Source organism: Somniosus microcephalus, chromosome 6, assembly GCF_052327205.1.
Source record: "Somniosus microcephalus isolate GS21.2 chromosome 6, FLI_Smic_1.0, whole genome shotgun sequence".
Lineage (NCBI taxonomy): Eukaryota > Metazoa > Chordata > Chondrichthyes > Squaliformes > Somniosidae > Somniosus > Somniosus microcephalus.
In genome coordinates this window covers 96,972,051-96,997,670 of record NC_140992.1, presented here as the reverse complement: position 1 = coordinate 96,997,670, position 25,620 = coordinate 96,972,051, and the positions used below count along the sequence as shown (strand labels likewise).

Genomic DNA, 25,620 nt, shown 5'->3' with positions numbered 1-25,620 from the left:
GCCTGTGTCAGATCTAGGCCCGTTTTCTCTAGCAGTCTCTGCCGGATGTAATTAGAGCTAAGGCCTGCGATAAAGGCATCCCGAATAAGCTCGTCTGTGTATACCGTGGCTTTCACGTCTTTGCATTTGCAGTCTTTGCCAAGCACTTTTAGGGTGACTAGAAAGTCCTCTAGCGACTCTCCGGGTCGCTGTGTGCAGGTAGCAAGCAGATGCCTGGCGTACACCTCGTTGGTAGGCCGCTGATAGTGGGCCTTTAGAATGTTGCAGGCGTCCAGGTAGGTGGCGGCGTCTTGGATGAGTGGAAAAACCCGGTGGCTTACCCGATTCTGCAGGATCCCGAGTTTCACATCTCCGGTGGCTTTAGAGGCTGTGACGGCTTCGGAGTTGGCCATAAAAAATTCCAAGCACTGGAACCAGTGTCCAAACCGTGCCGATGCATCCGAAGCATGTGGGTCCAAATCCAAGCGTTCTGGTTTCAAAAGTTGATCCATCGTTGAAAGTTTGCTAATAAAATTGATGCGCCTCAATAACTTCAAGGCTCAAAGTTAACTGGATAAAACAAGGCTTTTATTAGCAAAGAAAGATGCCTGTGTCTTCACCTAGCATTCTGGTGTTCTGCTGCAAGACAAGCCTGGGCTTGTCTTAAGTAGGGCCAGGTATGGGTGGAGCCGACACACCTAATGGGGAGAAAGGGGGCGGTGCACTATATACAATACAAGGTAAAACACAGGAGCAGGCAATACAAACACAGGAGCAGGCAATACAATATATGTAGTTAAATACAGAGTCTGATGAATGACATATTTCATCACATCCTGTCCTGTGGGTTCCGCGCAGCCTGATGCCGCAGGCTGGGGACCCTTCTCTCTCTCTCTGCCCAATGCTATCTCTCCTGTGAGTCCCTCACCTTTGGAGGCGGCAGGCTGGGCTCCCTGTCCTTAGACTGGTCCCTGACCTTGACTTTTCCCTTTCTGTTAAGGGTTCTCCTGGGGCTGGACCCTTTAAACTGGTCCACTGGTGACCATGGGAGTTTCTGCAGTGGTATGTGAGGAGACCTCCTTAGGGCTCCGGCTGCTGGGGGTGTGTCCCAGGTAAGTGGAGGGAGGGCCCCTCCAGTCACACAAGCCACTGCCCCCACCTTTGCGGTCTGTGAGTCTGTCACAGCTGCAGGCTGATGATCTCTATGTTTAAAATGGTTCACCCTTGCTGGCCGCTCCCCTTTCTCGGTTTTAAACAGTTTACATAGCAGCCTGTTTTAAAGTCTCGTCCGCTGCCCTGAATGGGCCATCTATGGGCTCCCCATTCTCTCTTTACCAGGACAGCCTTAAGGACGGAATCCTGGGCTTAGACCTGATTTGAGTCCGGGGCCAAAGCTACCCCCTGTGTGCCTCCCTTGTCCCAGATTGTGGCTACCGGACCTGCTCTACAGGGATACCAGAACTCTCCTTCCCTGGCCCCTTGCTTGGCCACCTCGTCGGTCTTTTGGTTACCCTCCCATGTGGCATGGAGGGATCTTAAATCTATGGCCAAAGGTTTGGACATTTCCCCAGCCTGCTCGTTCACTGTGAATCCCATTAGGCTAAATGGACCTTGTTAGACCTGGGTGAATTGGTCGGGTCTTCCGAATGGACCACCATGCTGGAAGCTCCAGTGTCCACCAAATATCTCCACTGCACCGTCTCCACCCCTATCTTAACACAGGGCCTGCCCCCCTCATCGTATTCAAGGGGACACAAATCGACAGGCTGCGCTGGTTCTAGTCATAGGTCTGGGTTGTATGGGGCAGATGGGGTTAAAGCACCAGTGGCTGTGGCTACCCTCCCTGGGCCATTTAATATAACTCGGAGCGCAGCTACTAATGAATCAAGCGTGGGGGGAGAGATCGGTGTCTCTGTTTTTGGGGCAGGAGCTGGGGAGTTTTTCCCTACATTATCCTTCCAGGGATTCCTACAGTCCCTTCTCCAATGCCCACTTTTCCTGCACCCGAAGCAGTTACGCCTCACATCGGAAGGGATACCCCCTTCCTGGTGCCATTCCTTCTTACTTTGGCTTGGTTTTAACTCGTGAACCTTTCCTTTGGTTTGTGGTTCTTCCACCCCTCTACTGTTGCGGTAAGCCAGGGTCAGTTGTCTGACCACTGTCTCCTCGGTGACTTGGGGGCCCTTTGGGTCGAACCACAGCTCGGCCTTGGCTCTGATCCATGGCAAGCTGTTTGCCACCAGACTCCGGAGCCAGTGAGCCAGCTCGTCCTGGTTCAAGTTAGTCTGGTCGAGATCCCCATTACAGGCACTCCTGTACACAGGCCACAGCCTGTCTGCGAAAGCCTGTGGGGTCTCCCCTGCTAACTGTGTAGTCTTCACCACCCGGGAGAAAGGACTACCATCATTCATCCCCATCACCTCCAGAACTTGCTCCTGGATGGCAGCGTACCCGCCCTGTCCCTTCTTGCTCTCAGCAGAGAGGGACTGGTACAGTTTGCCATCCAAGGTGAACAGAAGCATCTTGGCCATCTCTGAGTCGTCGCACTCATTGATGCCGACTGCTTGTTCCACTTCCATGAAGTGGACTGAGGGGTCTCCCTTTTGGGTGAGTTTGTTCAGGTGGCTTACCATAGCCCTAAGCTGTTGGGTACTGTGGGGAATCACGAATTGGCTTTCAAGGGGTCCCTGGCCCCCACTGTAGTGTATGTACCTTGAAGAAGGAACTATATTCTGCAGCCCCTGTATACTGCAGTACCAGTAGTGACTACCCCTGTATATAAGCCTGTGTAGTAACTTTGTATAGTAGTTCCAGTTTTGTCTCCATTCAGTAAACACCTGTTATAACCAACTTCTGCAGTCCGTGTCTCAATTACACACGGACATTACATTGGCGACGAACAGATACGAACTTACCTGCAGACAACAAAAAGACTACTAAGGAAAAGTACAGGAAAGTACAAAAGATGACGGACAGTAGTTCCGAAGACCAGAAGAGCGATAGTGAATCCGGGAACAAGAGACTAAGCTGTCTCAAACTACACAACATAATCACAAAAGAGGATCACCAAACCATTTGGGTCACTCTCATGATAGCAGGGTCCCAAGTCAAAATGGAATTGGATACAGGATCAGCCCTGACCATCATGAATCGACGAGACTACGAGCGGCTATTCTCACACATACCCTTGAAAGACACATCCATTGTCTTGAAGACATATACGGGGCAGAAAGTATACCCCAGAGGGAAAATAAGGGTGCCTGTCAAATACAACGGCAAGGAAATACAGAAATTGTATCTGTACATACTGCAAGATGGTGGACCATCATTATTGGGACGTGAATGGATCAGAAAGATAAGTTTAGACTGGCACTCCATTCAGGCACTGACTGTGGCTGGTAAAAAGTGTGACGGCGTCACACCTGGACGATTGTCAAAAATCTTAGCTAACGTTAAAGAGGTATTTCAACAAGGACTGGGAACTCTTAAAGGTGTAACCGCCTCGATAAAAATAGAAGAGAATGCAATTCCCAAGTTTTTCAAAGCAAGACCGGTACCGTATGCAATTCGCCCAGCCGTTGAGGCAGAGCTGGAGAATCTGGAGAATGCAGGCGTGTTATCTAAGGTAGACTGGAGCGAGTGGGCGACACCCATCGTTCCTGTCATGAAGAAAACATTAAACAATAAGTCTGAGGAGCCAAGGAAGGTTCGCATCTGTGGGGACTTCAAGGTGACTGTGAACCCAGTCCTTCACACAGTACAGTATCCTCTTCCGAGGATAGAATATATTTTCGCCTCACTATCTGGAGGGAAACGTTTTACAAAAATTGACCTAGCGCAAGCATATTTGCAGATGGAGGTTGAAGAATCCTCTAGGAAATATCTCACGATAAACACTCACAAAGGTCTTTACCAGTATAATCGACTGGTATTCGGAGTAGCATCAGCTCCGGCTATATGGCAAAGAGCGATGGAACAAGTCCTGCAAGGGATTCCGGGGACTCAGTGTTACTTGGACGACATCCTAGTGACAGGTGAAAATGACAGTGAACACCTTGCCAACCTAGAGCAGGTGCTCACTAGACTAAGAGAACATGGGCTACGAGCCAATCGCCCCAAGTGCGAGTTTTTTAAGAAACAAATATCGTATTGTGGCCACGTGATTGATGAAGAGGGGTTACATAAGTCCCCTGACAAAATTGAAGCGGTAGTTAAGGCTCCAGCGCCTGAAAATGAGTCGCAACTGAGGTCATTCCTCGGATTGGTGAATTACTACCATAAGTTTTTGCCGAATTTGTCCACAATTCTGCACCCACTGAACGCCCTGCTACAAACTGGAGCAACATGGAAATGGAGCAATGAATGTAAGCGGGCCTTTCAGAAGTGTAAAGGCCTGATCACTTCAAGAGAAGTATTGGCTCACTACAACCCATCACTACCGATAAGACTGGCGTGTGATGCGTCTCCCTACAGCGTTGGAGCGGTACTGTCACATAAATTCCTTGATGGTTCAGAGAGGCCGATAGCTTTTGCGTCACGCTTGTTAACTTCAGCCGAGCATAACTACGCCCAGATTGACAGAGAGGCCCTCAGCCTGGTGTGGGGGGTGAAGAAGTTCAATCACTACCTGCACGGACAGAAATTTACTCTACTAACTGATCATCAACCTCTTGTCTCCATTTTCAACCCGAAGAAGGGCGTCCCGATAATGACAGCACAACGGCTACAGAGGTGGTCACTTTTCCTAGGGGCACACCAATATGACATAGAGTACAAAGGAACTAAACAGCATGGGAATGCTGATGGATTGTCGCGCCTACCGTTGCCGACGGTGGAAGAAGCACCTGCAGTGGATCCTGTGGAGATATTCCACTCGACCATAGTCGAATGTCTACCTGTGACGAATGCAAACATAGAAAAGGAAACACGAAAAGACCCGACACTCTCCAGGGTCTATGATTTAACGGTGAAGGGATGGCCAGCACATGGCGAACCACTGTTGCCAGCATTCTCGCCGAGAAGAGAATAGCTGTCAGTGTGCCGAGGAACCTTGATGTGTGGGTCCAGAGTAGTAATTCCACCCAAATTGAAGGATAGAGTGCTCAATGAGCTTCATGAGGGTCACTGGGAGGGGTAAAAATGAAGAACTTAGCCAGAGCGTTTGTGTGGTGGCCGGGAATCGATAGAGAAATCGAAGAGATGACCAAGAGCTGTACAGGATGCCAGAAGGTCCAAAATGCCCCACCACAAGCCCCTCTACATCCATGGGAGTGGCCCTCATCTCCATGGCAAAGGGTACACATTGATTTTGCTGGTCCATTTATGGACTCGATGTTTTTAATTGTGGTGGATGCACATTCAAAGTGGCCAGAGGTAATAAAAATGTCCTCAACCACCACAGAAAAAACTATCACAGTCTTACGAACCATATTCGCCAGAAATGGGCTGCCTGAACAGATTTGCTCCAACAATGGACCACAGTTTGTGTCTGAAGAGTTCCGGAGGTTCTTAAAGAACAATGGTGTTAAGCATTACACATCTGCCCCATATCATCCAGCCACCAATGGATTGGCTGAGAGGTTCGTTCAAACATTCAAGAAGGCTATCAAGGCAATGTGTAATGAAGACATACCCCTACAACACAAGGTGGATAACTTCTTGTTTGCCTACTGGAATGCGTTACCAACCAAACTCCAGCCATGATGTTCTTCAATCAAAGACTAAGATGCCGCTTGGATTTGGTTAAGCCAAACATCAGAAGAGATGTGGAGAACAGGCAGTTTCAGAATATGAATGAAAGGCCAACCAGGAGTTTCAAGATAGGTCTACCGCACAGAGAAATGGCAGCCAGGAACGATCTGCACACAACAAGGACCTCTAATGTATACCGTGGACATTGGAGAGAGCATTGTAAGACGCCATGCTGACCAGATTCTAGAGTCACTGGAAAACGTCAAATCTACACCACGATCCTATACACCTGGTGATGAAACCGAAGTACCAATTGCATCTACCTCAGAATCGGTGATATTGGAAGCAGACGAACCAAACAACGGCGTTGATCCCGAATCAACTTTGCCAGAAGAACCTGATACCCCAAAGAGGCGTTATCCGGACAGAATCAGGAAGCCTCCTCAAAGACTGAGTTTATAATTGATTAATTTCAGCTAATGTATATAGCAACTGTAATTGTAAATATGTTATTTAATTATTAATCGAATGTTATGTACTGTTTAGCTAAAAGGGGAGGAATTGTAGTGTATGTACCTTGAAGAAGGAACTATATTCTGCAGCCCCTGTATACTGCAGTACCAGTAGTGACCACCCCTGTATATAAGCCTGTGTAGTAACTTTGTATAGTAATTCCAGTTTTGTCTCCATTCAGTAAACACCCGTTATAACTAACTTCTGCAGTCTGTGTCTCAATTACACACGGGCATTACACCCACCACCGCCGGGTGGGCCAAACTTTTGCTGCCGAGCTGGGCACATCGGCCCCGGCTCCGACGTTTCCTGCATTGGTTTGCCCCCTGCTGCCTGCTGCCAAACCGAGTCAAAACCCGGCGCCACAGGTGGTGGTGGTGTTCACTCCTCCCTGCCCTCCTACAGATTGCTTGTCCCTCCTGCTGCCCAACCGGGTTGTTCCCCGGCGCCACAGGTGACGTCTGAACAGTTTCCACTTCTACTTCCAGGTCCACCCGGGCCGCACCCGGGCTCACTCGGCATACCATGCCTTTTGCCCTGGACAGAGCAAGTTTTAAACTGTCGATCTGCTTTTGGCAGGGGCCGTGATCTCTTGCTTCAAAATCCCTAGTGCTTGCTACTTTATAGGCTGCCTTCACATCTCTGAACTTTTCCTCCTGTCTGGTTAGGTGAGCGTTCTCCTCTCTTAACACTAACTCATTGCTTTTAGCCTCGGTGACTTGACACCGAAAATATTCCTGTTTGTTCCTATGTTTCTCTACTCTCTGTAGTCTTTCCTGATTTTTGGGTGTTTAATTCCTCCAATAATTGTTCCCCTGCTAGAGCCCTTGCTTGAGACAGTTTGGCTGCCTCCTGCAGCTCTTCTGTTAACATTTTAATGTGCTGATCTAAAAGCTGGATCTGTCGTAGGGCGCAGACCAACCAGATGGCCTTCTCTACCGACTTCTTATGATCCTTGCTCTCAGTCCATTTGGCTGCTCAGCGCGCAATAGACTGGTCACCCATTTCTTGGTGATATTCACCGTCTCAAACACATAAGAGGAAATCCTTTCTTCCATCTTCGTTCTATCCTCAAAAGCAGTGTCTACTGCATCACATCCCTTTTGCCAAGCTCGTGCCACGGTCGCAATTCTGTAAGGGGTGGTGTGTGTGGTCAGCTTTGCCTCTGACTCCCTGAGCGGTTCGAATCGCTCCCACTCCCTTGGTTCTAGACCTGGACTTATTTGGGGTTGTAATGAAATTGCAGCAAACAACTGAATTTGATACAAGAACTTTGGTTTTTATTTGAGACAAGAAAATATACACAACACAATAATCTTAACACTCTAAAAGGGGGGAGCACGCCGGAATATACGAGGGAGAATGACAATAGACAAAATACTTCACCCCTCCCAATCCCACTACACTAACTAGGTTGGATTCCAGGGGACCAGGGAAATGCTCACCAAATGTAGGAATAGTTTGTAGAGTGGGAAAAACTTGCAGATCTTCGGTTTCTTCTGAGTTGGTTTCTTGTTAGTTGCGGTGGCCCAGTATTACCTAGTTGTTGGTACAGGTAGACTATCCTTTATCCGAAAACAATGGGACCAGCTGTGTTTCGGTTTTCGGAATTTTTCGGATTTCAGAAGGTTTTCATCTCCGTATCTGACAACAAACACTGTTGCTTAGCAACAGCTTGTAAACACTCGGGCTCTGCCTTGGAAGCATCTCTGAAGCTGTTGCTAAGCTACAGAGACTTTTTCCACAGCCTGACTGTTTAAAAAAATGCGAGGGGAAGAAAAAAAATGCTAGGGGAAGAAAAAAAAACTAACAAAATGGCTGCTGATTTCTGCTGTTAGATCGAGGTTTCCGGCTCCCCCTGCTCCGTATCTGAATTCCTTGACTTAGCGGGGGTCTGGGGCTCGACTGCCACTGCCAGTTGTGGGAAAGCCGGATATCGGCTGACTCCTACACTAAGCTGGCCCGCAAATCAGGTCTGGGGGGGTGAAGAAAAGACTATCGGACGGGCCGCTGCAGCTATCGGACGGGCCGCTGTATTGTTGGGTTCACTCTCCCGGTACCTCCTTCACACTGCCCGGCTCGGGCTGCAATCTCCTACCCAGGAGGGAACTCTGTGAACCTCTGCCCTGCTCACAGGGAAAGGCAGAGCTCTCGGACCAATCCTGTCATGTTTGGCACCACTCGGGTCATGTCGCGCGCACGACTTACGCTCCACGAAAAAACTTTCGGTTTTTAGAGGTTTTCGGAAGTGCGGATAAAGGATAGTCTATGATGTAAGAAAAAGGAGACTTACCATCAAGTAACTTTAAAGTAAGCTTTAAGTAACTTATAAACACACTATATACACAAGAGAGGTCTTTACCATGCCTCTGGTAGAAGCCTCTTACAATACTGAACAGACCAGTATTTATACCAGTCCAACAGGAAGTGACATATGACAGGAAGTGAGGTATGTACACAGTTCATAGTTCATAGTTCATAGTTCACAGGAAGTGATGACATAACTTCCCGGAAGTTATCATTTTTATCACATTCTTCCCTCCTGCAGGATTAGGAGGCTGTGGTCTACCTTTTGGTCTGCAGCCGCCGAACAAGGAAGAGTCGCACCCGTTTGGATTCCCGTCGTAGAGGGTCGCTGGTCCGCTTACATGCGGTTGGCCATTGGTCAGAGTCTGTGTGGCCTGGATTGCCCTGTGAAGGGTCGGGGAGATCATGGCTTCGAGTACGAGCCCCAATAGGTTCAAAGTCGGACTGCCTCTGTTCAGAGGGAGGTGCAGAGCTGGTCTGTGGCGGATCAGTACTTTCATGCGCGGTACTGGGAGGGTCGCAACCTTGAGCACGGGGTTCTACCGGCACCAAGCTAGTTGGTGTCTGATCAGGATCCTGGAGAGCGGTACCCGATAGGTCCCAAGAGTTTCCTGGTGAAATGCCATCACCCGATGTCCCACTAGGTCCTGGTGGGCAGGGAGCCAGATCCCGTAATGATACGGTAGATTCTCGGCCGTCGGAATATCGTATGTTTGCATAGGTGGGGTTGGCATCGGTTAGTTCGACCTCCTCTACAAGAGGGTCATTTTTAGACGTCCGAACGTATCTTCGGAGTAATACAGGCCCAGGAGTAGTTAGCCATGACGGGAGTGATGTCCCATGAGATGAGCGACGCTGGAATCCAAAGAACCGCTCATGAGGTGTAGTATTTGTGGCTGTAGAAAGCAGGGACCGTATAGAGTGCAATGCATCCGGAAGCACTGTTTCCCATTGCTGGTCTGGTAGGCCCCGAGATCTTAAAGCGAGACGTACGGAATTCCAGATGATACCGTTATACCTCTCTACCTGCCCATTTCCGATGGGATGGTATGGTGTTGTTTTGCTTGTAGCAATTCCCCGTTCTGAGAGGTAGTCCTTGAGTTCCCTTGACATAAAGGATGGACCCCGATCTGAGTGAATATAAGCCGGCATGCCACAGAGAGAAAATACCTGCTCAAGGCAGCAGATTACTGTGGACGCCAGCATATTGGAGCAGGGGAAGGCAAACGGAAAACGTGAATATTCGTCGATCATGGTGAGCAAATATGTGTTCCGAGTTGAAGAGGGCACTGGGCCCTTAAAATCGATGCTAAGTCATTGCATCGGTTGGGTTGCATGTATGAGTATACCATCTGAGGGGCGGAAGAACTGAGGTTTTAATTCCGCACAAAGCCGGCATTCTGAGCATATTTTCTTTACATCTCCAGTGGAAAAAGGGAGATTCCGTGATCGTATGAAATGTAGCATGCGCGTAACGCCAGGATGACACAAACCATTGTGGACATCCATGAGAGTGGAGGATGACATAGTGGAGCAGAATGCCCGTGTGAGGGTGTCCGGGGCCACATTCTCCTTGCCAGGCCGATAGAGAATGGTATAACCAAAAGAGGCCAGTTCCATCCTCCAAAGTTGTATTTTATTATTCTTAATTTTGGTTCGTTTTCGATTATCGAGCATGAAGGCAACTGATCGTTGGTCCGTGATCAATGTAAAGTGCTGGCGAGCTAGAAAATGGTTCCACTTCCGTACTGCCTCTATGATGGCTGTGGCTTCTTTCTCAACCGGAGGATAATGTAGCTCGGCACCTTGTAAGGTCCTGGACATAAATGCTACAGGACGACCTTCCTGATTCAGAGTAGCCGAGATCGCCACCTCCGAGGCATCACATTCAACCACGCAAGGGAGATTCTCATCAATGGAGTGAAGAGCCGCTTTCTCCAACTGTTTTTTGAGAAGGTTAAAGGCTGCAACAGCCGCTGTTCCCAGTGGAAATGATCTAGCATGCAGCAAGGGTTGGATTTTGTCCGAAAAATGAGGAATCCATTTAGCGTAGTATGCAAACAGACTGAGAGCCCGACGTAAAGAAGCCGGATTCTTAGGTGACGGGAGCTCTTGGAGCGGGCGAAGTCTTTCTGGGTCTGGCTTAATGATACCATTGCCTACGCAGTAGCCAAGGATGTTGATGGTCGGTTGTGACTCAACAGATTTGGATTCATTCAGGGTCAAATTACGGCGATGGAGGGCATCCCGAAATTTTTGGAGGTTGGAGTCTGTGGTAAACCACTTTTATCGTTCACTATCGTTACACTATAGTTATCACTGTTGTATTGTTATCACTGTTCTCACTGTTGTATCACGATACGAGGTCGCCTCTTGTTGTGCTGTTATACCTGGGCTGACCACCTCCGACTCCGCCCATGGCTCCACCTACCTGCCCAGGTATAAAGGTAGTCGACTGGCTGGTATTCCTCCTTGTTGGACCCGATCACCCACGAGGGTGGGCTCTGTTATTTAGTCAATAAAAACCTTTAGTTACGTTCCTAACTCGTCGCTTTTTATTGGACAAATTGATAGGTATATCAATTTTATTGACTAAATTTTAAAGATGTCTACTACTGGCCAGCCAGAAGCCCTCCCAGAAGCACAGCCACAGCAGCTTTCAGACACCGGGCTACACCAGCCACACCAGCCGGCTTGGCTGCAAGCCCTCAAACCACCGTACCTGGATCTAAACCCACAGGCAGCAAACTCAGCCCTCAACTTCAAACACTGGCTGGGCTGCTTCGAATCCTACCTGGAAGAATCCGGCGTCCCTCAGAGATCCAAACTAAGAGTTCTGAATGCCCAAGCGAGCCCGAGAGTATACGCACTCATCCAGGACACGACTACATACGAGGCCGCTATCAACCTAATGAAACAGCAGTACCGGAGCCCGGTAAATTACATGTACACCAGGCACCTCCTAAGATCCCGCCCGCAACAGCCAGGAGAGTCTGTAGCTGAATTTTTACGGGCGCTAAGAGCACTCAGCAGGAACTGTGACTTTAAAGCGGTGACGGCTGTTGAAAATACAGAAGATAATATCCGCGATGCCTTTGTGAAAGGCCTACGGTCCGACTACTCATGGCAAAGACTGCTTGAAGCTAAAGACCTCGACCTGGACAAAGCTGAAGCCATCGCTCTCTCCCTAGAGGTGGCCCATCAGGACCAGGAGGCGTTTTCCAGGTACTGCTCGCGACCCTGGGACTCGGGCCCGACCCCTACCGCAATACCCTTCGCAGCGCCGTCCCCGGGACCTACCTCAGCGTCGGCGTCCCGGACCCAACCGGGACCGCCACCCCCGGTACCGGCTCCGACATCGGGCACCCGCGATCGGGCCGCCGGCTGCTTCTTTTGCGGCCAGGAGAAGCACCCGAGGTCGCGCTGCCCAGCCAGGAACTCTACCTGCTCAACCTGCAGGAAGAAAGGCCACTTCTCTAAGGCCTGCAGGAGCGGATCTTCAGAGGCCAGCAGTGCCTCATGCGAACTGTGGGGGCGGCCATCTTCTTTCAAGGCAACTGAGGCCAGCATCCCCACACGTGAGTCATGGGGTGGCCATCTTTGATCAAGGCAACCGACCCCAATAGTGCCTCATGTGAGTTATGGGAGCAGCCATCTTCTCCGCCATTTTGTCCTACCTCGTGGGAGACGCCATTTTACCCACCACGCCCGACTGCCACTGGGCCTCCGGACCCGACGACCGCCTCGCCCGCAGACAACAACGACTCGCTTACCTACATACTAGCCTCCATCACTCTGGATCAAGCCCGCCCACACCACCTGTCCAAGTCGATGATGGACATCAAAGTAAACGGCCACGCCACGACCTGCCTGTTCGACAGCGGAAGCACGGAGAGCTTCATCCACCCAGACACGGTGAGCCACTACTCCCTCCCTGTCCTGCCAACGCGCAACCGAATCTCGATGGCATCGAGGTCCCACGCCACGGACATTAGCGGCTACTGTGTTGTGACTTTGTCGGTTAAGGGTACGGAGTATAAAAATTTTAAACTCCTCGTCCTCCCCCAGCTCTGCGCTGCCGTCCTACTAGGGCTGGACTTCCAATCCCACCTCCAAAGTGTAACCCTAGCATACGGTGGACCCCTCCCCCCACTCACAGTCGACAACCAGCGAATGTTAAACCGCCCACCGCGTAACACCTGCAGCCTATCCACCCTCAAGGTGCCGCCACCTTTCCTGTTCGCTAACCTCACCCCCGACTGCAAACCCGTCGCTACCAAGAGCAGGCGGTACAGCGCTGGGGACAGAGCCTTCATTAGCTCTGAGGTGCGGCGCCTCCTGAAAGAGGGCATTATCGAGGGGAGCAACAGCCCCTGGCGTGCCCAGGTCGTGGTCGTTAAGACCGGCGATAAAAATCGCCTGGTCATCGACTACAGCCAGACCATAAACAGATACACCCAGCTGGACGCATACCCACTTCCCCGCATATCTGACATGGTCAATCAGATTGCACAATACCGCGTATTCTCGACCATCGACCTTAAGTCGGCCTACCACCAACTCCCTATCCACCCCGAGGACCGCCAGTACACCGCCTTCGAGGCGAATGGGCGCCTATACCACTTCCTTAGGGTCCCCTTCGGTGTCACCAACGGGGTCTCGGTCTTCCAAAGGGAGATGGACCGGATGGTTGACCAGAACGGACTGCAGGCCACATTCCCCTATCTAGATAACGTCACCATCTGCGGCCGCGACCGGCAGGACCATGACGTGAATCTGGAGAAATTCCTCCGTACGGCCCAACGGCTGAACCTCACCTACAATAAGGAGAAATGTGTGTTTAACACCTCGCGCCTTGCCATCCTTGGCTGTGTAGTAGAGAACGGACTCATCGGCCCCGACCCCGAAAGAATGCGCCCCCTCATGGAGCTACCCCTCCCCCACTGCCCTAAGGCACTTAAGAGAACCCTGGGGCTCTTCGCCTACTATGCCCAATGGGTGCCCAATTATGCGGACAAAGCCAGACCCCTCATGAAGTCCACATCCTTCCCCCTCACGGAGGAAGCGTGCGCGGCCTTCTCCCTCATCAAGGGAGACATAGCCAAGGCCACAATGCACGCAGTGGATGAGTCCATCCCCTTCCAAGTGGACAGCGATGCATCCGACTTCGCCCTAGCCGCTACCCTTAACCAGGAGGGGAGGCCGGTGGCCTTCTTCTCAAGGACCCTACAGGGCCCCGAGATCCGACACTCGTCGGTCGAGAAGGAAGCCCAGGCAATTGTGGAGGCGGTACGGCGCTGGAGGCATTACCTGGCAGGCAAACGATTTACCCTCCTCACCGACCAATGTTCGGTTGCTTTCATGTTTAATAACAAGCTGAGGGGCAAAATCAAGAATGACAAGATCTTGAGGTGGAGAATCGAGCTATCCACCTACGATTATGATATCTTGTACCGGCCAGGTAAGCTGAACGAACCCCCTGATGCTCTTTCACGAATTACATGCGCCAGCGCGCATATTGATAGACTTCAGACCCTCCACAACGACCTCTGCCACCCCGGGGTCACCAGACTTTACCATTTCATTAAGGCCTGCAACCTGACCTACTCCATCGAGGAGGTCAGGACCATAACCAGGAACTGCCAGACCTGCGCCGAGTGCAAACCGCACTTCTATAGGCCGGACAGAGCAAGCCTGATCAAGGCCACCCGCCCCTTCGAGCGCCTGAGCATCGACTTTAAGGGGCCTCTACCGTCATCTGACCGCAATGTGTACTTCCTCAACATCGTTGATGAGTACTCCCGTTTCCCTTTTGCCTTCCCCTGCCCAGACATGACCAGTACCACGGTCATCAAGTGCCTGAACGACCTCTTCGCCTTGTTCGGGTTCCCGAACTATATACATAGTGACCGGGGCTCCTCCTTCATGAGCGAGGAACTCCGTCAGTTCCTATTAGCGAGAGGTATTGCAGCAAGTAGGACCACCAGCTACAACCCCCGAGGGAACGGCCAGGTGGAAAGAGAGAACGCGACGGTATGGAAGGCCGTCCTCTTAGCCTTAAAGTCTAAGGGCCTCCCAACCTCCCGCTGGCAGGAAGTCCTCCCGACAGCGCTGCACTCCATCCGGTCACTACTTTGCACTGCCGTTAACGCCACCCCCCATGAACGAATGTTTGTTTTCCCCAGGAAGCCGACTACGGGAACCACTCTACCAACCTGGCTGACCTCTCCGGGGCCCGTCTTGCTGCGAAAGCACGTGAGGGCCCATAAAATGGACCCCCTGGTCGAGAGGGTGAACCTCTTGCACGCCAACCCCCAGTACGCCTACGTGGCTTACCCAGACGGGCGGGAGGACACTGTCTCCTTACGAGACCTCGCACCCTCGGGCACTCCGGAGACACCACCTTTACCCCCCCCACCACCCCCCCAATTCCAGCCCAGGTAGACGGCATGCTGGAACCCCACGAGCCTTCGCCGACCACGCAGACACCAGCATTAACACCGGATAATGCAGCACAGCCGCTGCGACGATCGGAGAGGCTTACGAGGCCTCCGGACAGACTGACATACCAGAACTGGTAGTACACTTCACCCCGCCGGACTCAAATCTAAACAAGGGGTGAATGTGGTAAACCACTTTTATCATTCACTATCGTTACACTATAGTTATCACTGTTGTATTGTTATCACTGTTCTCACTGTTGTATCACGATACGAGGTCGCCTCTTGTCGCGCTGTTATACCTGGGCTGACCACCTCCGACTCCGCCCATGGCTCCACCTACCTGCCCAGGTATAAAGGTAGTCGACTGGCTGGTATTCCTCCTTGTTGCACCCGATCACCCACGAGGGTGGGCTCTGTTATTTAGTCAATAAAAACCTTTAGTTACATTCCTAACTCGTCGCTTTTTATTGGACGAATTGATAGGTATATCAGAGTCGTGTTCCTGTTGATCGTGACCTGCAATGGTAATGTTATCAAGATAGGGAAAAGTGTCCCTTAGGTTTTCCTGCTTAACCAGGCCATCCATTGCCCGTTGAAAGACAGCCACTCCATTAGTAACCCCGAATGGGAGGCGACGAAATTGGTACAGCCGTCCATTAGCCTCAAAGGCTGTGTACTGCTTATCTGAGACCTTCAAGGGTAACTGATGATAGGCACTTTTTAAATCGTAAGTTGAGAACACTTTGTATTCGGCCAGTTTATTAACCATATCATCAATGCGTGGCAATGGGTAGGCATCCAAGTCGGTATATTGATTGATGGTTTGCGAATAATCGATGCATAGTCGCTGTTTGTGAGGTTTTAGAGGGTTCTTGACAATGACGACTTGAGCCCGCCAGGGCGACGAACATGGTTCAATGATATCCTCTGCTAGAAGTCGAGAGATTTCAGCCGCAATAAAAGATTGGTCTTCCTGATTAAAGCGCCGCGATTTCGTTATTATCGGTTGGCATTGAGGCGGAATACTGGCAAATAATGAGGTTTCATCAAGTGAAGCTGCTGATAATGCACAAAATGGTAATTTAGACGGTATATTAGAAATAGTAAGTCCGGGTTTGGATCCACCAAACTCAATGGTGAGTTTCTTATGCTGTTTTTGGAAGTCCAGCCCTAAGAGGAGATCACTACATAAGTCTTTGAGCACCGAAAGTCGGGTGGAGGGATACATACGACCATGAAGTGTCATATCAACAACACAAAAGCCGGAGATTCTGGTATTAAGTGATGACTGGGCCATCGCAATTGCCTGGTCCGATGGGAAGACATGTAGTTTCAATTTCGCAACAATCTGTTCCTTAATGAAACTATCAGTACTCCCTGAGTCAATTAAGGCATCTAAGGTATGCCCTTTAATTGAAATTTTTGTGGCTGCATGAGACAGGTTCTGTGGGCAAGCAGCTGTAATTGGTGTCGTTGCACAGAGAGTGGCTAAAACTCTCGGTGTGCTTCTTCGGGAGAGAGCTCGAGAGGAAGCTTGATAGGTCCTAGCTGGAGCATCTTGATAGGCCCTAATTGGGGCAGTTCGGTAGGCCTTAGCTGGATTGGCCCTCGTAGAGGCCCTTGATAGGCAAACTTTAGCAAAGTGTCCTTTTTTCCCGCAATAACTGCAGATTGCATTGCGAGCAGGGCAGGTTTTCCTAGGGTGAAAAGCATCTCCACAAAAGAAGCATTCCTTCCTAGATTGCCAAGAGGCTGCTAAAGTGGGGTCATCCTCCTCTTCTTCATCAGAATTATCAGAATTAGATTCCCCCATGATAGGGTTCACCTGAGACCGCTTGAATTGTCTGGTTGCAGCTACAGCAGCAGATCGAGATCTGGGCAGCTGATAGAGGTCTGCATTTCTCTTTGCCAAATCCAGTGAACAAGCTAGGTCAAAAGCTTTTTGTAGCTCAAGTGTTTTACTTTCTAGTAGACGCTGGCGTATAAATGGAGAGGCTATCCTGCAGATGAAAGCATCACGAATCATTTCTTGGCGGTACAGCTCAGCTGAGGCTGCCTGAAAGTTACAATCTACGCTGAGCCTGCGAAGTTCTTGCAGGAATTCGTCAATTGATTCCCCTGGCCCTTGTCGGGCTGTGGCCAGTAGATGTCTAGCATAGACCTCATTTGGGGTCTTCGCGTACAGTTTCTTAAGTGCCCGAATCACCTCTTCGTAATTATCCCATTCATCAACATATTCGAACACTTTTGGGGTCACATAATTGACAAGTATCTTCAATTTAGCAGGAGCATCCGCTTTACATTCATCCAGAAAATTCTCAAAAGTACGATACCAATGCTTCCATACCCTGCCAGCTGCTGGTGTATTCGGGTCCAAGTCCAGACGAATAGGTCTAAGGATTTTCTCCATGATGGGTGGTTCCCTGGATCCTTAACTTCCGAGTTTGTCTGAAGGTCTAGTATTTGTCAGTGTAAATACTAAGTTACTTAAATTGATGTAAGAAAAAGGAGACTTACCATCAAGTAACTTTAAAGTAAGCTTTAAGTAACTTATAAACACACTATATACACAAGAGAGGTCTTTACCATGCCTCTGGTAGAAGCCTCTTACAATACTGAACAGACCAGTATTTATACCAGTCCAACAGGAAGTGACATATGACAGGAAGTGAGGTATGTACACAGTTCATAGTTCATAGTTCACAGGAAGTGATGACATAACTTCCCGGAAGTTATCATTTTTATCACAGTCTACTTGTAATATTGTTAGTTGTTTGTTTCGTGGGGCCCTTGGTTGCCGCGATTCCTTTCCATTCTCCTTCTGTTGTCCTTCCGTCGATTGATTGTCCCAAGGCTGATGTCTTTCGAATGAGCAGTGCCTCTGTGTCTGTCCGAACTGTACCTTCAAGTTCACACACCATCCGAATAGCCTTCACTGACTGTCCGTATGACTCTCTGACCGAACAACTTTCGAACTGTTTTCTTGTGGAGACAGGTCTTTAGTTTATAGTAAACGAAGCCTGCTAATCTTGTTAGATTTTGGGCGGGCTCGTTAACTTTAATAGTTTTAAAATTCTTATCGAGTTTCGGGGCTGGACCCATCTATTTTTAATTGACCTTTAACTGGTTTCGGGATTGCTTCGAAATCAGTTTAAGTGTGCGAAGTGGTTTTGGTTGTCTCTCTGAGTGGTTTAAACTGTTGTTCGATTGTCTTCTCCTGCTGGGGTCAGGGTCTCTTTTGTTGATTAGTGGCATGTACTGTATTATTCATATTCTTGAACTGTCCTTCCGTAGGCCCATTGTCATTATGTATGAATGACTGAGACAGTCCAGAACATTCCCAGACAATCTGGCCTTTGCCAATACTCAAACTGTTTGTATTACAGGGGCCCATCCCACCTCCTTTTGTCGCAGCATTCCACAGGCCTGGACATGCCTTTTAAAATAGCCCAAAATCCTGGGGTTTTGATTTTTAAGCCCCTTTTGGCCCAATATTCTTGTAAACAGTTCAAAATTTCTTCTTTACTTAGTTTGGGGGAACCTGTAGAATTTTGCGAGCCTTTGATGAAGTAACAGAGAGGATTGATGAAGGGAATGCAATGGATGTTGTCTACATGGATTTTCAGAAGGCGTTTGACAAAGTACCACATAGAAGGCTAGTTAACAAAATTGTGGCTCATGGAATAGGTGGGTCAGTGGCAGCTTGCATAAGGAATTAGCTTAAGGGCAGAAAACAGCGAGTTGTGGTAAATGGCCGTTTTTCAACCTGGAGGATGGTAGACAGTGGTGTTCCCCAAGGATCAGTGCTGGGGCCAATGCTTTTTTGATATATATAAATGACCTGGATATTGGAATACAGAGTAAAATTTCTAAATTTGCCAATGACACCAAATTTGGGGGGGTGGCAGTGAGGATGATACCAATTGACTGCAACAGGACATAGAAAGGCTAGCAGAATGGGCAGACAAGTGGCAGATGGAATTTAATACAGAGAAGTGTGAGGTGATGCATTTTGGCATAAGAAACAGGGAGAGGCAATATACACTTAATGGCACAGTTTTAAAGAGTGTGAAGGGACAGAGGGACCTGGGAGTTAATAGGTCCCTGAAGTTGGCAGGACATATTGAGAGAGTGGTTAACAAAGCATATGGGATCTTGGGCTTCATAAATAGAGGTATTGAGTAGAAAAGTAGAGAAGTTATGCTGAACCTTTATAATGCGCTGGTTAGGCCACAACTGAAGTATTGCATCCAGTTCTGGTCACCACACTTTAGGAAGGATGTGAAGGCCCTTGAGAGGGTGCAGAGGAGATTTACCAGAATAGTTCTGGGGATGGAGGATCTTAGCCACAAGGACAGGTTGGAGAAGCTGGATTTGTTTTCATTAGAGCAAAGGAGGTTGAGAGGTGATTTAATGGAGGTGTACAAGATTATGGCGGGTTTGGATAGGCTAGACAGGGAAAGGTTGTTCCCACTAGTTGATGGTACAAGGACTAGGGGGACACAGATTTAAGGTTTTGGGCAAGAGATACAGGGGGATGTTAGGAAAAAAATTTACGCAGCGAGTGGTGATGACCTGGAATTTGCTGCCGACAGAAGTGGTGGAAGCGGAGACACTCAGGCCTAGAAATTCAGTTGTTTGCGCCAGCCGCTAGCGCCTTATGAGGAGGAGATGTGGGGCGCTAGGTGGCTAGCGGCCGGGTGCAGCGTGATCTGCGCCTCTCCCCAACTTCAGTAAAGATTTAGCGGCGGCGCAAAGCCTTTGCGCGCGCTCAGCTGCGCGCGCAGATCCTGACGTCATTTCATCGTGCAACGCCCTTTGTGCGCCCCGAACTGGGAATTCAGTGGTGCCGCCCTTCTTTGCGCCTGGCGCCCCCAGCGACTGGTAGAGGGGAACGGTTCCCAGTCGCTGCGGGGCGCGGGGGGCGCTATTTAAAGGGGACTCCTCCTGCAGTATAAGTGGCAGCCATTTTGTGCCAATCCCTCTGTGTGAGAGATGGATATTTGGAGAGAGACAAAGGCAGAGAGCTTTCTGCTTTGACTCAGCACTTGCACAGGTACTTGTGGCTTCAGGCCAGAGCTTTGCACTTGGATTTCACTTTCAGTGCCATAGCCTTGAGTCGCCACATATAATGGGGGCTGCAATGGGTGGAAACGTTGGCTTTCTGCATTGCATTCAAAGGGATCAGAGACGCCGTGAGAGAGTGCCAGTCATGGCCAGACGGAGATTGGCCAACAGGCGTCGGCACAGGAGGCCTTACCCACCCAGGGTATACCGCCAGCAGTTCTCATATCTGAACATGTCTGAGGAGCAGTGTGTTCAGAGGATGCGATTCAGAAGGGAGGTGGTCACTGAGATCTGCCACCTGCTGCGCAGAGATCTGCAGCCAGAGTTGAGGAGCAGGACGTCTCTGTCAGTGGCAGTGAAGGTGACAGTGGCTCTCAACTTCGATGCCACTGGCTCCTTCCAATCCGCTACTGGGGACATTGCCAACATCTCCCAGTTCGCGGTACATTGCTGCATCCGCCAGGTGAACAATGCCCTTTTCAGAAGGAGACGTCAGTACATCTCCTTCCCCATGACCCTGGACAAGCAGCAAGAGCGTGCAATCGGCTTTGGAAGAATAGCGGGCTTCCCCATGGTTGAGGGCGTAGAACTGATGAACCAGCAATGGTCAGGTCTTGCTTCAGGGCTGCAGTGTGCAGGGCATGGCAGCCAAACAAGTCGACCCTTCCCCTTTAAGAGCTGACCAGCGCCAGCGTGTCTGCCTTCATTGAGCAACTCGCCGCACCTGCGCTGCGCCCGTCCGTGGTGTTAGCGCCCCGGATCGCCGGCTTAGCGCCTAATGATAGTCGTGCATCGCCTGCTTTAGCGCAGCAGCAACCTCTTGGGGCGATGCCACTGAATATCGGCGAAGGTGGCGCGAAGTTGCGCCGGGCGCAAACTTTAGCGGCCGCCCGGCTGTAGCGCCCCAAACATGGCTATACTGAATTTCTAGGCCTCAATGTTTTCAAGGGGAGACTAGATAGGCACTTGAGGGAAATAAACTTGCAGGGCTATGGGGATAGAGCGGGGGCATGGGACTGACTGGATTGCTCTACAGAGTGCCTGTACGGACTCGATGGGCTGAATGGCCTCCTTCTGTGCCGTATGACTCTTTGACTATGATGGGAATGAAACATTCATGTGCGCTCTCTCTCTCTTCATTCTAAGGATCCTTATGAGTCTGGAGCATTGAAGTGGCACTAAATTGGCAATTTTTCTCATGCCTCCGGAATGGCTGGTGTGGAAAACAAAACTGTTGCTTTTCCTGGAGGAGTAAGGGGTGCTGTTCTGAAGTGGGACTACAGCATATTGCTGAGACAAAGCAGAAGAAGCTATACTGTGCTACTGGCTTTAATAGACCAGAGCTGGGATTGTTTGATGCTTGCAATGGAAAAATCTCATTAGTACAAAATTAACCATACAAGGACAAATTAAGGAAACAAATATATGACAGCTAAGCAAGTGGACATGGTTATACTGTATATTGATTCATACATCGTTTCACATTATATTCACGTTATATTTCATATTTTTATACTGGATCTTATAGCAGGCCAGGGTACTGTGTATTCATAACTAACATGAACCTGGAACTGAAATGTTTCGCTGCAAGACTAAAAGAATTACAAATTCCTCTTTTCATGCAATTTCTGCTACAGTGATGAGGTTTGTGGCCTGAGTAATCTGGAAGGGATACAGGAATTGTACATCGTTGGGTTTTGTGACTGATGAGAATGGTGCCTGAGAAAACAAATCTACCCAAGAAAGGAAGAACTTGCATCTAATATAATGTCTTGCACAGCCTCAGGACATTTCAAAGTGCTTTACAACTGATGCAATACTTCAGAAGTGGAAATGCAATCACTATTGTTCCATTGGCTAATGCAGCAATCAATTTTGTTCACAGTAGGGTTAAACAGACAACAAATGAATGACTAACCAGATGATCTATTTTTGGTGGTGCTGGATGAGGGAGGAATGGTGGCCAACACCCAGACCCCTGCTCTTTTTGGAAATGAGCAATGGGATCTTTAACATCCACCTGAGAATGGCAGATAGGGCCTCATTTAGCATCTCATTCTAAAGATGGCACCACAGACAGTGCAGAACTCCCTCAGCATTGCACTGAAGTGTCAGCCTAGTTTAATGTGTTCAAACTGGTCCCAGTAAATGAAATGTTAGCAGGATTGTAGCATTGTCGCTGCAATGGTTGTCAATCCATACACAATATCTTTTTTAAATATACATATGGTTGTATTATTCAACTGTTACTTCCATTTTTCTGTAAATCTTTCTCCAATTTATTTTCTCTTTCCTCCTTGCTGGATACAGCTCTACAGTCACTGGTTGCCCTGGTACCCAAACCAAATGCCCATTCATCATTGGTGAACCAAAACAGTGAAGGCGATTAGACTTTGGGCTGGTGTTCACAACTGAGCCAAATGTTAACCTTAATGAACAGCCATATATGCCAACCCCTCCATCTGGAACTAATGGACAACAACCAGGAGCTGACCACACCCACAAATAAAGATATGAATTAATTTATAAAAATCCATTGGTAATATACACACATTGTCAATCTGCAATATGTCATGGTTACTGTTTACAGTGGTCGATTCATGGGGTAGATTTTCAACTTGTCACCCGGGCGCAAAAATGGCATTGTGGGTTGGATGACTATTATAGAATCCGCCTGGTTTTCATTGAAATCGCCAATCCACAATGCCAATTTTGTGCCTGTGCAGCAAGTTGAAAATCTACCCCCATGTTTGTTTCAACTTTAGTTCAGTGGTGCCAAACAAGATTGACAGATCTGGATGTATGTGTCTGTAAAGTTCAGTATCCCAACAGAGCTGATTGGGATTCCCATCCTCAATACACAGACGTGCAACATAGCAAAGCTAAACAAGAGCCACATCTTACAAATGCACATCAATATGTTGATCTCTGCTGGGGAAACAAAGTGACGCAATTGGCACCAGTGTCCCCAGACCAGCAGTGGAATAAATTGCCAGGACCCTAATCAGCACCCAGCATCTGCCACCTAATAGCATGTATGGATGGATGCCGGGTGAGGCTATTATATTAACATCAGATTTGTCAGTGTGGTGGCAGCATAAAATCCATCACAATTCTACTGTATTCCCTGGCACAATAGAGCTGAACGAAAAACCCCATACTAACTGATCCTCATTCTGCAGCACAGTGAGATTCAATCAGTTCCTTCCATTTTTATACTTAGTTGCTCCAGGGAGACTTTGCAGGCAATGGGCAGTGTTTAGCTTGAATCAATTCTAGTAATATATGTGGCTTCAATAAGTCCATCTCTAAGGTAAGATATTTCTTCATTGCTCCTTTGTGTTGCTCTGTCTGAAAAGTACATGAGATTCACATCATTTTATTATTTTTTGAAAACTAGTCAGAAAATGCATGATTAACCAGACTAACATAATACAAGTGTACAGCTCTGTCCATTCAACTCACAGCAATAAGTGGAACTACATGTGTCTTAAGTAATCCTTACAGCCCTCTTCATCTAACCCTGTCAGCAGAACCTTCTATTCCTTTCTTCCTCATGTGTTTATCTAGTTTCCTCTTAAATGCATCTATGCTATTCACCTCAACTACTCTCTGTAGTAGCGAGTTCCATACTCTAACCACTCTGTGGGTAAAGAAGTTTCTCCTGAATTCCCTATTGGATTTATTGAAACACTGTCAAGGTTTGGCTGGTATTACATTTGAAACTATTGATGAGTCCTGAATTCGCATCCAGGACCAGGGCGGATGCTGATCCACACTGTCAAGGTGAGAGGCACTTGCGAACAGGCCATTCCACGTGTTACCTGAGCACCCTGTTTGAGAAATGGCTGTTTTTTACATTATTAACATTTTTCAATTCAGTAATGAGGCCACACATTTAAACAAGAACCTGAAAACTAACAGATGGCAATTACCTAAGTGTTGTACTTCTATGCACTCTTTTATTTCCATTCTGTTTATAGCGATCTACCAATATACGATGTGATGTCTTTAATTTCAATGCGACTTTTGTTACTGTGCCACACAAACATTTCGTCCACAAGACAGAAAGGCATGGGGTAGGCGGTTAACCTCAGCAGTGGATTGAAACTTGGCTTAACTAGAGAAAGCAACGGTGCTTGTGAATGGAGTGGTGTCGACATGGGTCACTAGGAGGACCAATGCTGGAGCCATTGCTGTTACAATGTGTATAACTGACTTGGAGCTGGGGACAGAAACCAAACTAATTTTGCAGATGGCACCAAAGTGGAGGGAGGGATTCAGCAGAAGGAAACAGGGAAACATGTTACAAAAGAATCTGGAGAAGTTGGGAAAATGGACTAGTGGAGAAGAGAAGGCTCAGGGAAGATATTATTCAAGTTTTCAAGGTATGTAAGAGAATACATCAATTGAATCCTAATAGGTTCACGATTGCCACAAACCCGAGAACCAGGGAATGGGTTCATGCTTAGAAGAGGGTGGATACACAGAGTTTAGGGCTTAGAGGGTTAACTTATGAGGACAGGTTGCATAAATAGATAAGGATAAAACTGAAACTAAAGTAAAAGGCATACACTAAGTACATAGGCAATAAAGGAGAGAATGACAAAAGGGAATACGAAGAGGTTAGGAAAGAAGTTTAAAAAAATTAGAAAAGCCAAGAGGAACTATCAAATTATCAAGGAATATGAAAAGAAATAGTAAAGTATTCTGCAGACACATAAATAACTAAAGAAAAATCAAGATAGGGATAGTGTTATCAGGGATGCACACGATAAACTCATAGGTAATGACAGTGAAATGACAGAAATATTGAATAGTTACTTTGCTTCAGTATTTACCAGGGAGAGTAAGACAGTGGATTTGGCATTAGAAGAGCTCAAAAAAGATATGAAGACATTTAAGATAGAAAGGTGGGAGATAATTGATAAATTAATCAAACATAGAGAGGATAAAACTCCTGGACCAGATGACTGCATCCACACATATTAAAAGAAGTTAGGGAATAGATAGCAGAGGCACTATTACATATCTATATATATAAAGCGGCTCTTCTGTCTGTCTGTCTGTCTGTCCGCCTGGTCTCGATACGTTTGGAAGTTACAGAGCGTACCGATGCGCGCGTCGCCTCAAAAGAAAGCTTGCGATTCCGGACCGGTCATCGGCGTATTTACGTTTCGGCCGGACAAAAATCCCGCAGCTCTTCTGTCTGTCTGTCTGTCTGTCTGTCCGCCTGGTCTCGATACGTTTGGAAGTTACAGAGCGTACCGACGCACGCGTCGCCTCAAAAGAAAGCTTGCGATTCCGGACCGGTCATCGGCGTATTTACGTTTCGGCCGGACAAAAATCCCGCCCGCGGTATCCCAAAAACGTTCAGCGTTCCGCTCATTAGCATCTCATTAGCGACCGTGTGACAGCGAGGTCTTCCTACAGTTGAGTGTCGAGTGACTCGACGATTGACCAATCCTACGCTTCGGTGACCTGACCGGTCGACCAATCGGTGCGTGTGTGGGCCTTATCCTTCTGAACCGAGGTGAGTGGCCGCCATCTTGATTTTTCACGATTTTCTCCCCCACACTTTCTCTGTGTTAGGGAACTAAGGTAAATATTTTAATGATGT

The 25,620-nt window shown here is 48.5% G+C and overlaps 1 protein-coding gene across 1 annotated transcript in view; it reads right to left on the bottom strand.

The window, feature by feature from the left end:
• Positions 1-21,477: 21,477 nt before the first annotated feature.
• The window catches only part of LOC147115935 (SLAM family member 5-like), an 84,431-nt gene continuing 80,288 nt past the window's right edge, over positions 21,478-25,620 (bottom strand). The window contains exon 5 of the mRNA XM_085990591.1: positions 21,478-23,351. Within this exon, the coding sequence (XP_085846717.1) occupies positions 23,260-23,351 (92 nt within the window). The 3' untranslated portion in view covers positions 21,478-23,259. The remainder of the gene's footprint in view (positions 23,352-25,620) is intronic.